The sequence below is a fragment of the Haliotis rubra genome, unplaced genomic scaffold, assembly GCF_003918875.1.
Source record: "Haliotis rubra isolate DU_JTF1 unplaced genomic scaffold, ASM391887v1 Scf414, whole genome shotgun sequence".
Taxonomy (NCBI): Eukaryota; Metazoa; Mollusca; class Gastropoda; order Lepetellida; family Haliotidae; genus Haliotis; species Haliotis rubra.
Genome location: NW_025767096.1, coordinates 162,490 through 178,028, shown reverse-complemented (window position 1 = coordinate 178,028; position 15,539 = coordinate 162,490). Strand labels below are relative to the sequence as shown.

Here is a 15,539-nt window from a genome sequence, read left to right as displayed (position 1 = left end):
CTATGTATAGAGGTAACAAATCACATGGTGCAGTCACAGTCTCTGACCAGTAGAGACATCGCTGGCCTCACATCCTCTCTGTGTAGGGGAAAACAGACAACAATGTCCGAACACTGCTCCATCAGTGGACTAACTCTACAGGAAGCTTTCAGAGAAGATGAGTTTCAATTCCTGTACAGTTTACTTGGACAATCTGTTGTTCACAAGCATCATAAAAGGTTTTGAAGTGTTTCCAAGAAGGACTAATTCGACTTACAACTGATTGGTCCCTAGGCTGGACTGACCTGTTGGTAGAACGGTACCAGAAATGCAGGCCACATAAAACATTATTCCTAATTAGGGCCTATTAAATAAAACAGAAAGGTCGTGAGTGACCATATGCAGACACTTTAAACGTACAGACCTGGAAATTCAGGGTGAAATAACAAATATTTTGTGATAGAGTTGTCTTGCTATTGACCCCTTGTGTTTCAGCCAGTGGCGCCAGATCACATACAGGAGTGCAGTCAGCACAGTGGTACTCCTCAAAAGGGTTAATGAAACATTTCCTATAGATGTTGCCAGTCGTCATGCGGAGGCTGGACTACAAACATACACAGAGAGAATTGTGGGAACAAGGACCAACCGTATCACGATACACAACCATTGCGTGGTACTTCTCCATGCTTGTAGTGTATACACTCAGTGCACTCAACACTTGCAGTTTTAGGTCTCCAATTATAATAGACTGGTATGCTGACTTGTAAATAGTTAATATCTTGCCATAAATTAAAGAAAATAATAACAACCATTCATGCATTGAGAGAGTGTGCCGTGTGTCAGTGTAGGGCAATTGCTGATGTTGATGAGGTATCTGGTAAACTGGGTCCCGTCTTCTTAACACAGCACTGCAACAGTTTACAGTAAACCACTACATTAGACATCTTGTATTTATCACTCATAACTGTGTCCCTCACAGAGTTTAGTGAGATATGCTGATAGAATAGCCCAGCCTGTCACCAGATACATATATGGCAATTCAATGCTTAATTTAACAAGTACTATGAGACTGAGATCAATATGATGCCACATATCATAAACAGAGAAGGGATGGTATGTAGCAATTAGCATCTTTAATAAAGAGCAGAAATTGACTGACTGTTTAATATTAATAGATTTTCAACCAGCCATGTCATACAGAGATTATTTCAAGCAGTAGACTGTAAACTGTTGCAAAGCTTCATTATGGCAATAGTGTTCTTTATAACCATTCATTGTCTAGAAAGAAAATATCTATTTGAAAATAAAAACCAAATCCTTCAAATGAAACCCAAACTTTAAAATAAAACATCATGCATTTCACTTGAAATTGAAAACATTTAACCTTCATGAAATACTGAACTTGGTCTTCAGTTATGTTTAAATGCAGGACGTGGATCGAATGCAGGGAGAGGGGTGGATGGAGAACTCGGGAAGGGGGTACGATTAGGTTGTGTACGGTGTTACTGTGAGGTGTGTAGGACAGCCTTCTGTCTCCATCATTCTAGGGTTTTACCATGCAGAACACTATATCTGGGACCAAATAAGCAGCATCTTAATTTTAGGTTCTTTCAATTTCATGTCGTTACGTGTGAACTGTTTTGACAAAAGAGTGAACTACAACACAAGAGAAACGGCAAATGAGTTGAACCAGAAAGATCTGTGCTGACTCATAACTTATCAAATTGTACAAATCTTTTTTTACAAAACACAATGAGAATTAAGAATTTACATAGAAAAGTAAAAATGTTGACAATATTTTTTCAGTTAAAAACAACTCCTTTGGTCGGGAGATCCCTTAATACTTGTGATGGCGAATGTCCCAAACATGGCCGTTCTCCTCACATGCACTAAGGCACAAAGCACCCCTGAGTACACCTGATATAGTCTCTCGTCACTTACCCTTCCTCAGCGGTGAGGCTTGCAAAGAGGAGGCAGAAATAGTGTTAGACAATATGGTTGTCAAAACAAAACATACTTTTTCTTCATAGTGTTCGAAATCAGGCATCAAGGTCCAGGGGTCTTTATTTCACAATCCTAATCACAGAAAATAAATCGTTGGGTCCCTTTATTTCAAGAAGTCAAGAACCCCTGACTACCAAAATTTCGAACACTGTTTTATATTTAACTTTACAGGTAATAACTACCGTAATTAAATACACCATGACCAATTCCTGTGAGAGAGATATTATTGTTTTCATTGTTAAATGTATCAGTAGTTGAAAAAAGTTCTAACATGATTTCTTTAATTTGATGTCCAAATGTGACATAACAGATGAATGACACAGGTAAGACAGATACTGTGAAATATTGTGTCAGTAAATTTCCAAATGACAAACATCTGATGAAACCCCACTAACTCAAGGTAAAGACAACACTGACAAAAATAATGTTTTGATGCTTACAAGTCTTTTTCTGCTTTGAGGATTTCTAGTGGGAGCCAAGTTGGAGAGCTGCAATAGAGCAAAGTCCATCAGTACATAGCAGGGGGGAGCCACATGGCGTGCGGAAAGGGGCAGGTGGGAACACATGTAAATAGGAGCCATTGACGTCTGTTGCTGTGGAATATTTTGAAAAACAAACAAACTAGAAATCTGAAAAAATTGCCAGTTCTTAGGATAAATTTGCAGTTATTTGTTGATCTTTGACCTGGATTTTGGTACTGAATTATTGAAGATCATTACTGTTACCAGCATGAGATTTTCTGAACGTGTCGTAGTACTGCTTGGTGTAGATGCATCATCAACTGCTAACCTTATGTTCAAAGCTTCACAGACAGTTCATGTCTGAATTCAAAACATTAACTACTGTGGCACCTGATTCTTCCACTATCATCATAAACCCTTCATCTTCTACACTACTCAGGTACATACAGAACTGTCTCTACACTGAGGCTGAGTGAGTTGTAAGAGACAGGCGCTGGAGCAGTGACAGTGGACTGTAGTTGCCATGTTTGCTTGGCTTGTTACCAGCAGGGAGAGCATAAGATGGCAGTCTGTGGGCCTGAACCTGTCCCATGACATCTTTTCTGTTAGATCTTAGTGTTAATGTGTGTTTTTTTCAGTAGCATAGCTTACTAAATTGAAACAAATTTAAAATAATAAATGGCAGCTAAGATCAGATGAGATGTGTCCTGTTAGGTGCTCTCATATCATGAACACTCAAAGAATGTTATCATGTTTTCCCTCACAATTAGTGTCATCATAAATCTGGGAATGAGGGCCAACAATATTGTGAAACCATTTTCCTCCAACACCAGAAATGCAAACTATTGGGACAAAAATCAATCTGTCAACGATTTCTTATGAATAATGAAATATAGGAACAGTAGCAAACTCTAACTGCAATTAAAATATGCTGAAATTTGTCACAAAAATGGCAAAACGAAAGTGCTAGAGCTTGCAATATTCTCTTGGAATTGATCTGTGATTTTAAAGGGGAACTGTGCTTTAATGTCTGGAGACCAGTTTTAGTCCGGGTCTAGACATTGCAATTGGGTGATTTGTCAATCTTGGACATAATCTCGGGGCAAGTGAGACAAGCACCAGACATAGACGCATCAAACAGTAGCAGTCAGCAGATAACCAGTGTTGTGAACTACTTGAACCAAACTGGCCTGGACTGCCCATTTCCACAAGCCTAGTCCCCCTTTAAGAATCATCTTGTCACATCACATGCAACAGTCATAAGGCAATGCACAGGAAAAAGACATATTTCTTGATTAGATACAAAAAATCCTCACCAAAAGAAAGAGTGACATAAAAACAATAACAGTCCATTCCCAAAAATATCTGAAAGTGAAGCACTGACATAGCAAAGTTTTATGTGAAAATATTCAAAATCATTCCACAAGGCTCAAAGAAAACAAAACAAAAAGAAGAATCCAGACAAGCCAATGAAGTCATTCAAGGGGAGGTAACACAACAAATGAAGTGACAACGACAAATAAAGTAAAACAAACAATATACACACTTGAAATGTTGGTTCTACATACAGCAAAAGAAACAGATGAAGCAACTAAAATAATAAACTGAGACAAATCATAGACAGGAAGTAATCCTGTGGCCATTATACCAAGGACGGCGTGAGACTCTGGGTTGGAAGTACACATGCAGTGGTAAACGTTGAGGATGAGCAAGACATGCAGACTCAGATCACCCAGTATGACTACACTACTGCACAACAACGTGACTGTCCACGGATTGCACAAACAACAGTGTCCGCCAGCTCTAGGATACCTGAATGATCTCCAGACTCCCATGCAGTGAGCTGTGACTGCCGCTCGAGGATATGCTGCTATTAGACTGATACGGGTCGGATGACCCACGACACCGACACGGAAGGTGATCGAAGAATGAGGATGGGGATGTAAACCTGTCGCCTGGGCCGCAGCGTCGTGGAATCTTCCCGAACATTGTGCAATCACAGTCACTACTAGCATTTCCTTCCTCGGAACTTAAAATATCGTCCAAGCTGCGAGCTTTCCGAGATGCTTCGTACACTCTGGTCCGTAACATAGCACTATTCATTGCAGCAGTGATTTGTTTATACACTTCTCTTTCAGAGTATTTGCCCCACCTGAATTTCTTCTCTGATAAAGAGTCACTTTCTGAATCCTCCTGTTTTGATTTCTTACTGTTCTGTAACATGTAAGCCTCTGACGTGTCATCCTGAGACGCACTGCCGGAAGTCGGCGAGTCTTGACAGTCAGAGCCAAGGTCGAAGGTAGGATAAGTAGAGAAGGCAATACTGTTGGGGCGTACCATTGGTCGCTTTGCCTTGTTCTCACGAGATCGTAAGATGACCTTGGAGGTCGTTGCCGTTGGTGATGTGACACTAGATCCAGAAGAACTACTACTTATGGACATGGGTGAGGAAGGTTCTAGAGATTTGGTCTCCGACACTGGAGAGGTACTTGAACTGGGGGAACTCCGAGAAGATGGCTTCTTGGAGCGTAACACAACTTTGTTGGTGACAGGCGACGGCACAGATGCACTGCTGCTTGAGCTAACACTACTGATGGACATAGGTGATATTGGCTCCGAGGATTTAGAATCGGTTGAAGCTGTGCTGATTGGTCGCTTTGTGGCTACTGCCCCTTTATGTTTGCCTGGGCTTTCGTCGCTAGCCAGGCATGGAGTGAAGCTGAGTTTGTCAAGTGAGGTAGCTGGAAAGTTGTGAACCTGGGACTCATTCTCCACAGTGACAGTTTCCATCTGCTCCGCAAGAGTTGGACTGAAGTTAAGTTTGGCCATGGCTGTCGTTGGTGACTGAAGACTGAAGGGAAGTCCTGAGCTAGAGCTTGCTCCTGGCAACCTCAAATGTTTGGATTTTGATAATGGCATGTTGCTTTCAGAAGGAAGCAGTCCAAGCAATGAGAATGGCTTGCTTGGTGTTGATGGTGTATTGTTCTCAGATGAAGGCAAAGATAACCCTTCGAGAGATGTAGGCCGACTTGGCGTGGATGTCCTTTTCAATGGAGATTGTATCTTAAAGCTATCCATTGAAACTGGTCGAGACTGAGGTGAACTAGCTGATGGAAAAATTGGACTCATTGTCACTGGGCTGAGATTGAGTGAGAATGTCCTTCTTGTGGAACGAATTGTCTTAGTCTCGAGGGTCATATGATCCTTCACAAATGTCCTATCACTTGGACTCGAATCTACTTGCATTGATTCTTGCTGTTGAACACCCAGAGATAACGACTGAGGATGAGCGCACTTCTTTCTGAGTGTGACGGTGTCCGTGAGTTCACATGAGGAGGAGATGTCGGAGGTGAGAGGAAGAATGAGACAGGGATCCTCTGTCTGATTGTCTGAGCTAGCACAGATGGACACACTCTCAACACCACTTTGTGCACATGGTCCACTTTGGTCCTCCATCTCTGGTTGTGCTGCCTCCTCTGTTGCTGCTGCTGCTGCTGCCGCCGCTGCTGCTGTCTGTGTCAATGAAGCTGCAATTTTCACAGTTGTTTCTCCACAAGGAAAACCAGTTTCAAAATGAATCGGGTTCCTGTTGAAAGACTTTGTTACGGGAGAAGATGGACTACACAACTGCAAATCCATCACAAAGGGAGTTGGTCGATGTTCGTAAGTCTTAGCTGCACCATCAGGGGATTTCTTGCCACTTTCACACAATCCTTGTCGCAACTGCTTTTCAAAGTCTAAAAGTTGCCCAAGGAAGTTGAAGTTTGGTGATATGGTTGGTCGCTTGTCCTTGACATACCTGAAACAGAAATGAATCTGTGACAAATAGTCCCTGAACAGAAGGAATCACCGAATATTGCCAGTCTTCTGATTTCAGAAATTCACATCTGCAAACTCCATTGTATAAAGATAATACACTAAAAATTTCTACATTCTGCATTAAAAGGAATTCTTGATGTTTTTATAACAAATATTGGAAGTAAATTGAATTTAGAGATTATAAGAAGCAGAAACAGGTCTTTATTGCAGCCTCATCTCCATATAACAAGCATGTGAAGAGCCTCAAGAGCTACAGAATTCTCCTCAGTATTTTATTCTAGAGAGCAAAGACATACTTTTATCTTGGTGTCCATCATTTACAATTGAGGTAGTTAAACTTTTTACCTTAATTATGTACATACTAAATTTGTCGATCACAGGGTTCAAATCATGATAATCACCTCCAACAAAAATAGCTGAAACAATGGCTTACCCAGCAGAAGCTGATAATCGCAGAAACTACTTCTTTCTCAATCACTGTTGGTAGACTTTCTCAAATAAATCTACATAGATAGATATAGGTTAAGAAATAGAGTTCCTGTTACAGTTATGTCACAATGACAGCACAGTTTACCTGTAGGCGTCGTCGGAAGACATCTTCATGTGATCCATGATGTAGGCAATAGCAAGTGTGGGTGAACGGGAGATTCCTGCCAGGCAGTGCACCAAGACACAGCCATTTGCCTCGCGCACCTTGTCTGAAACATAAATGTGACCATTTATGCTGGATTCATACTTGAAGATGTCAAATCTGTGAATTAAAGATGCCAAGTGGCACTTGTCTAGAGGAAACTTGCCACTTGTGGCACTGGGACCACATATTGTGTCCGTGGAACTGGCACTTTAAATGAACACGTTGTTGAGGTTATTATTATTATTATCATCATAAAATCAATCAGTGGGATTATGGGACAAGTGTTTACTCCTGTGTGGTAACTCACCAATGAACTGGAATGCTTGGTAGAAATATGGCAGCAGCTTCTCACTATAATTGTCATTGACTGGAATGCGAAGGAAGTGGCCATCTTGGACAAATGGCGGCTGTCCACAGTTGGTACTCAAGTTGAGGATGTAGTTAATCCCGTTTACCTGAAGGCAGGAGAATCACATGTTAGAGCTGACGTAAAGTATTACTTAAAGTAAACTGATTTTCTTTCCTTCTCGCATGTTCTATTCTGCTGATTCATATGGAAGAAAGTAAAGACACAGACACAATGCATGCCACGCGCTCGTCACCCACACATATACTAATCCTCAGCAGCCACTGCTGCCTCCCAATCAATGATGCTACTCAACTAGTGATAGCCATATTCCTGTGATTTTATGTTACACCAAACAGATTACTTACTGACCATTGCATAAGAAAGGGTTCTCAGTATCCAATCCACATGTTATGTTCTGTATAGTCAGTCTGTATGCTGTCTGGTCCAGATCCGATTATTTACAAGACCGCTGCCATATAGCTGGGATATTGCTGAGTGCGACGTAAATCTAAACTCACTCACTCACTCAGTCTGTATGCAGGGGCTCAGATCAGTTCACTGAACAAAACTTAATGAATGTGATAGATCACACAGCGAAGACCAAGCTCCACATATATACCACGAAATATATCCCCCACTGATTCAGAAATGCTTAGAATGGAAATCCTGAAAGAGACCTAATGGCATTTAAATTAGGCCAGCCCATTTTGGCCTAAAATGGGCTGAAAGTTATGTGTTCCACATTCTTGATCGATGTATCCCCTCCACATGCATTTCAATGATCAGCCCACAACTGACAAATACCTGACAATTTATGTTCACAGAGTTCATTCAATTTCCATGATGTTATCAACATCCCCTTTGTCCCTAGTTTATGTCTCTGCTGTCACTGTGATACTTCTCACAGTGGTGGGGTTGGAAAAACTCGGAAACCATGTGACATCTTTTCATTATTTAAACATATATCTCTGTTTGATGTGGGAGACAAAAAACATGACAGACATGTTCACACTGTTCACACATAGAGAGGGCAAAAGAATTAATGGACAAACAATGCTAGTTATAATGCAACGATGGGACAATGGTACGGAAAACAGAAAGGAAAAATGAGATAAAGACCACACTCTGACACCAATGAGGAAAGATATCAGCCGAGAGTAGACAGACATCAAACAGTAATGATCATAGTTTGTATATTTCTCATGAAAAATATATGTCAAAATGATGGTTCAGATATAATGGTTAGAACCACAACTTGCAGGAGCAGTGAAGCTTAAAGAGAGGGAATGCAAGAATACGAGTGACGCGTGAGGGCAGGAGGGATGACAATGTTTTGAACACAGCTCCAAGACGACTTTTATATGACAATGACTCACCACACATCTATCAACCACAGGTCAATGCACCTTGGCTACCACACAGTTACCTCCCTTACCCTGTTTACACAATAATTGGATCCTACCGGATTGTCAGTGGCTATTGATTGCCTTATAGCACGATAGTCGAAGGGCCCACTTAACAAATGTTGCCAAGACCTCTAGTCCTCTGTATCAAACATACTCATGACTTAAGTTTCTTAATAGCTGCTACAAAAATCTGTAAAAACACACCAAAACAAAATAAAATAAAACACTGAATAATGTTTTGTCACATCAAACAGCAGTACTCTGTACTCAAAAATTAAACCAAACACACAAACAGCTGAGAAAATATATCAGTTTGAAAACATTCACGAAGCCATGACTTAAAGTGTTGAAAGTTTATAGTCCAGATAAATAAATACATACATATAAAATTCTGCTTTTCTCGCTATTTCAGTTGAAAGCAATTAACTTAGCAGTGGAGCTTTACCACCAGCTTCTCCATCAAGTGGCAACATATTGATGTGAATATTGCTCATCAATGCGATAGTTGGATTGATTTCGGTTCTAGATTTTGCCGCAGCAGCATACAGCTGTGAGATATGAGTCATCACCGTGGCAGTTCTGGAAAAACTCACCTACATGAATGAGCAAGCTACAAACACAGGAATTACCTCAACTGTGTTCATATAATCTCCACATTCACATTCACCTAAATGAATTAATTCCTTCACCGATAAGCCATACAGTAAAAGATAGACATATTGTATACATCAATTGGGTTGTTCACCCAAATCAATACAGATAAATTGGCCACACATGTTAGTTTGATTTCATGTGTATTTACATACAGAAGTTGTCAAGGACAACCAACTTCCCCTTTAACAAACAACCCATGTATGATGATGATTATGATGTGAGTAACGAGTGCGTTAACACCCTGTATTAAACTAGCCACTCCCCTTCCACAATGTTACCCACGTAATTCACCACACGCTTTCGTCACGGTTGGACGACTGTCAGCAGTTGTACTATGCGACCCATGGGTCAGTGAACACACCATTCTGCTTCCTTGTAAGTCGACTGACCTACATTCACAGTCATTTCGCTAACGTTCTCATTGAGACGGGAAACTAGGTGTCAATGCAGTTCTATATACAGCATCATACGTGTAGGTATATGACACCACGTGTTGGCTATCCCCAGCAGCAAGCCGTACTTCTGACAAGCACTCTAGATACATGGCACTCAACAACAGCAGAAAGGCACATCAAACGGCATGCTGTGATTCTCAAACACCTAAATGTTTTACAGCAATTTTCTCAATAAAAAATTTATTCCACATCGTTAAAACAGACCATTTGATAGTTCTGTGAATGTGAAATGTGTGCGGGTGTGATGCTGCAGTCTTGATGACACATATCATCACATAATAAATGATACATAACATCGAAAGATATACAACTCAAAAGAAGTTAAGGACACTCAATTCTTTCATAATACTTCAGATAAAGTAAGAGATGAACAAGTCATGTGAAACTAGTGGTGTTCTTCTTGTGAATAATTTGTATATTCCTCTATAACAAGCTGGAAACTCTGTTGGCATCCTCCATTTTTATAGACCATGACTCTCCAATGTATCATAGTTTGATCAATTAAACTGTGAATCTGAATGCTCGAAAATATATTGAAACTGACTATTAACACAAAAACAAAACAAATCTTAATGTACACATACAATTCTTGTTGACAATTTTGATTTTCTTGATTTATTATTTAGATACATCTTAAAGTTATTATGATGATCTTGCTGAGAGTACATCATATACTGAAAGATAAAGGCAATGATATTCATCACCAGAGCTCTCCTTACATCAATTGTCATTCAGGACCTATTTACATAACAGGAGGACAGTAACTGATGTGGCCTCGTTCTCATCTGTAGCATTAGACTAAATGATGAGAACCTACAAAGCTGGTATATGTATAAAACATCAAAGAGACATGTTACATATCTCCACTTTCAAACAGTTCATACAGTCCATGCACACATAGTATCAATGGTGTTCACTGAAATCCCAATATGAAAGGCCAACTGACTGATTATCGATCTCTCACACAAGTACTACCAACAACCGCTGTATAACTCAACTGCATCCTATTATTCAACTCCCACGTATCATGCAACAAGTGTTTGGTGTCAGTACGAACAATATACACAACTGCCCTGCTTCACAAAGCTCTGCTGCAACTAGAACTGTTGCAAGTTCAATTATGGAAGTTCTGCCAGTGAGTGAGTGAGTGAGTGAGTGGGTGAGGTTGTATCTACTTTTAGCATGGCAGAGGCATCACACATTGCAACCAAGTAGGGAACAGAACCAAGGGATTCGTGAGAGCAGGAAACACTTCACCTTCTTGGCTACCCACACTCTATGAGAGCTACAAATAAAGTGCTGAGTGCTTCAAGAATGAGGCAGGCCAGTACTGATTCCCAAGTGCATCTTACTGTCACCCCAAGACAAGGAAAGCAGGATAAATACATATAAGATCAGTCTCTGACTGCTAAACACATTGAACACAACATAGCTGCTCTGACTCCTGTCGTTACTGGTCTAGTTTGTAACTGATGAATGAGTTCTACCTGAACTGTTTCCTGAGAGAGAGCATCTCGCTGTGAGCCCAGGTAGAGGAAGGGCAGGATACGTGTTGGTCCGATGTTGGTTACAGGGAGACAGGGCTGGGACAGCGAGGTGAGGGGGGCACACTTGTAACTGCAGCTGGACTTGCTCTCGCACAGAGAGGGGTGCATAGCGTGGAATGCCAGGAACCCTCCTGCAACACACGAACATCAAACTGTCTGCAATCACCAGGAATAAACAGTTTCTTGTGAGAATATATCATTTGTAATAAGTTGGTGAAAGTACATCAAGATACAGATAACAATCAGTTTGAAAACACCCAATAAAAATGAAACAAGACTTAAACAAAATACATACAAACTGCACCTGAAAATACCTGCCAATGAAAATAGTTTAGTGGACACAACATTGTTCGCCTGATGAAACACTGCATCAGAGTGAGTTTGGTTTTTATTCCACTTTTAGCAATATTCCAGCAATATCACGGCAGGGGGACACAAGAAATGGGCTTGACACATTGTACCCATGTGGGGAATGGAACCCAGGCCTTGGCGTGAAGAGCGAACGCTTTAACCACTAGGCTAACCCACCATCCCTGACAGGCCATAATGTTCAGTTTCCATAACTTTGAAAATATTCAGAAGAAAAAACAAAATGTTCATTTTGAGAAAATCATGTCTGCCTGCTGCAGATCATTCAGAAGGGTACTCCAGCTGCTGATTAAAGTACTTGATTCAACTTTGTAAGATATTCAAATTGTCTTTAAGTGCACTATTCAAGACCCTTAAGTAATCTCACCCAACATTCAGCATCAACAGACATCAAGCATTGAGTCAATGACTAACTGCCCATAGAAGCTAAGTTTGAGCTGTGTACAATCCCCTGATGACGTATCATAAACAGCATGTTAGTAATCAATACCCTGATTTCAGAGTCGGCTGTTTCCACAACACCTAAACATCCAATAGCATGTGTTGATCCCAGAAACTGGAAACATCAGAGTCTTCTAAAACTAGTATATCATGCAAAGAATCCCTCTATAATTGCAGTCAGCAAAATACTGCAACACTTTTAAACAAAATGTTTTGAACCAGGTAGTAGATCAGCTCCTTTAACACAAGTGTAGTAATGAATAAGGTTTGTCATCGACACAACTTTGTCATGAGTTACATATTTAACTTCTAAATATAGCTAAAATATTCTTTGAAATCAAACAGGAAAAATGCCCTTATTCAACTGTATCTTACCAATTACATCATCAAGGTGATATTTTTCTACAGGTTACATAAACAAAGTAATAAACAGGATACTCTATGATAACATCATTTCCCAATATGAGTGTGTTCTTCCTTGCTGTCTCGGAACTGGGAAGGAGGGCTAGCAATGCTAATGAGGTATGACACATTCACTAAGGATGAACCACAGATATCTGTGCTGCGGGAGTGTCCATCTGTGTGGTCAATATGATCCATATCTCCCTACCCTGTTATACGAGAGTTACAACACCCAGTCTATTGTGTTACACTCACATCACTAAGTTCAAGATAACATGCTGGATCCTGTTAGTTATGATGTTTCTGTGTCTGCTATTGGTGGATTTTATTATAAAACAAGTTCATAGGATGATTGTATGTTACAGGAAGTCAACATGAATTGAAACCAATAACCAGTATTACATTAATATCCCAATAAGAATTTATACGCTGTAAGCTATCACATTTTTCTTACCCTCAAGACATAATTTCCTAAAATTCTAAATAACAGTGAATTAAGATTTTACATCACATCAGCATAATTTCAAACATATAGCTATTCAATAACAAGTGACAGAACATGTGTTAGAAAACATAAAACAAAAAGCCTCAAACACTCTTTTTTTTCAAGACTTCTCATGAAATAATACAGATTCAAAATAGGGCTCCTTTCCACAATGCAATCTGACAGCATGATTGTCATGGATTTGTGCTTAAATAGGTAAAATCCTGAGTTGGGCACTTTCTTTTGAAGAACAGACCCTCTAACATGTTTACATCAGGAGATGCAAAGTGAAACACAAACTTCTCAACTTTCATAACTTAATATTCTTTCCAAATTGTTTCTGACATAGTCCTCCAACCTCCGTTACAATTCCCCATCCATGGGGGGCACCTGTCTGCACTGTGCGTCATATGCCTGTCTGTAACTCCCCATCCAATCACCATCCCATCAACCTATGTTAGAATCTCCCCTCTGTAGACATTGGGCTTCTTCCTCTTTCCCCTCACTGGAGGTTGCGAGGCTCCTCACACCTTATCTCCTTACGCTCACGATTTAATCCATTTTTTTTTGGTGTATGAGTTAAGATGCTATTTTGGTTAAGCCGTCTATCTTTGATGCATGGATCTGGGAACACAGCAGACATCAGGAATGAGGCAGACTAGCGGAGAGGCCAAGAAGAAGTCATCATACATTGGTTTACATAACAGTTTCAATGTTAGCTTAATGATTTTCAATAAAATCTTTGAAGACATAGCCTAAATGAAAAAGTGTTTTTTGCTCACTTCAACTAAGGTGACATTCACAAGTTTTGCCAAACCTTTCAAAGTTACCATAAATATAGATTATTTTTATCAGTCTGTCAAACATAAATAGCTTGCATAATCAATCAAACCTCTTCTTGCTGATTAACAAATATGACTATTTTTTTATAAATCTGAAAGTTCCTCATCACTCGTGTGAAGAAACATACAGAAATGAATTCATCTTACCTTTGAGGAAAGTGACAGAGTTGTAGACAAGTGCCAATTTGCGTAACAGGACGTAGACGAAGTTGTCCTCAGTGAAGAGGGAGGGGTCCTCCGTGCACTGATCGTACACGATGACATTCCAACTCTCGTCAATATCCACATGACATGTCTGTGCCAGCAGGTCTCTCACGTGTACCTACAACAAAGTAAGCTCTCTGTACATGCACCTTCAGCCAGGGGCCGACTACACCATCACGGTGGGCCAGTGTGTGTTTGTTTCTGTCTGAATGGACTGAACTTGACATCATTTATATTCCATGTTTCCATCCAGCCTGAACACTCATATTAATGACCAACATGCTGCTATGCACTCTCATGCATCACTTGCTGCAATCATCAAATAACCGCCATGTTTGAAATTGAATGACTATAAACATCGAAAAATAATTTCAGAACTGGATCCAATTTCCCTATCCGTTATTTCAGTGTGTTTAACACTACTGGATATTGGCATCCAATACAGCACTTGTGGACCTGCAAGAGGGGAGCCATCTTTGTTATGACAACTCATTGAAAATCTACATAAGTATGGACATGAAATAGCCATTTGAAAACATTTAATTCTCCCTCAATTCATCTGAAAATGAATCTAACACTTCCATGTGAAGGAAAGAGGTGATAAGTAGGTGTTACTCCGGGCACTCTTGCACATCAAGTGGGTATCAGAATCAGAATAAAAACAGTCGCAGAAAAGGGGAATTTGTTGATGGGATGGAATCCAATATTCCGATGAATCAAGTACATTTCTTTCTAAAATCAGTGTGATTTATGGTCTTCCTCCAGGGAAATCAAATAAGAAAATTCTAACTTTCCTTTCATCACCAAAGCCCTCGGAATCTCATTTGTAATACATACATGCCTTTCAAGTGAGTTACATCTTAGTGGAGTGTTACATCCTGGCTGAGTGTGATTGAACATCACCAAACTCTCGTATACCACAGCATCCGATGTCATTGTGTTCATATCTCACATACCCACAACAGTTAGTATAGACTTGCCACAAGCACTCCTCTTGGACAGCACGTATTCCTTGGTGAGTGTACACTTATCATATCTATGCTAATATCATCAGAATTATATGTTCAGAAAGTATAATCTTCGATGTGATTTCAAACTTGAATTTTTCCAAGGTTTCCTGTTATATATTTCATGGCTTGTAAAAGAACAGTAGAGGATGTTAGACTAAAATGTGTTTTCAAAATAGAACTTGCTTTCAGAAAATATCTGCTTCTTAGAAAGCATGGTCTGGTATGACATTTCAAATTTATTTTCATCTGCATGGGAATCGTGGAAGTGGAGACTGATCCATCTATGTTTGGAATCAATACATGTATGTATCTGTTGGTGGGCCATGAAATATAGATGTTGTGGAGGATCGCTACACACCGCTAGTCAGATGGACACAGTGCTCCTCCTCCATCACAGATGCTCTTTCTCACCTGGCGTACACATACCCAGCAAACCAGAAGTATTCATTATTAATTAATACAGCCAATACCAATAGTTT

The 15,539-nt window shown here is 40.0% G+C and overlaps 1 protein-coding gene across 4 annotated transcripts in view; it reads right to left on the bottom strand.

The window, feature by feature from the left end:
• Positions 1 to 1,608: 1,608 nt before the first annotated feature.
• LOC124288283 (dual specificity protein phosphatase 16-like) overlaps positions 1,609 to 15,539 on the bottom strand; it is a 66,134-nt gene continuing 52,203 nt past the window's right edge. For 3 of the 4 annotated variants that reach the window (XM_046724797.1, XM_046724796.1, XM_046724799.1), the window contains exons 4-9: positions 13,994 to 14,168; positions 11,249 to 11,439; positions 7,205 to 7,352; positions 6,838 to 6,961; positions 4,257 to 6,243; positions 1,975 to 2,471 (exon numbers count right to left, since the gene is read on the bottom strand). In XM_046724797.1, coding sequence (XP_046580753.1) covers positions 2,379 to 2,471; positions 4,257 to 6,243; positions 6,838 to 6,961; positions 7,205 to 7,352; positions 11,249 to 11,439; positions 13,994 to 14,168 — 2,718 coding nt within the window. In that variant the 3' untranslated portion in view covers positions 1,975 to 2,378. Of the gene's footprint in view, positions 1,939 to 1,974; positions 2,472 to 4,256; positions 6,244 to 6,837; positions 6,962 to 7,204; positions 7,353 to 11,248; positions 11,440 to 13,993; positions 14,169 to 15,539 lie in introns of those variants that run through there. The other variant, XM_046724800.1, reaches the window with a different exon arrangement.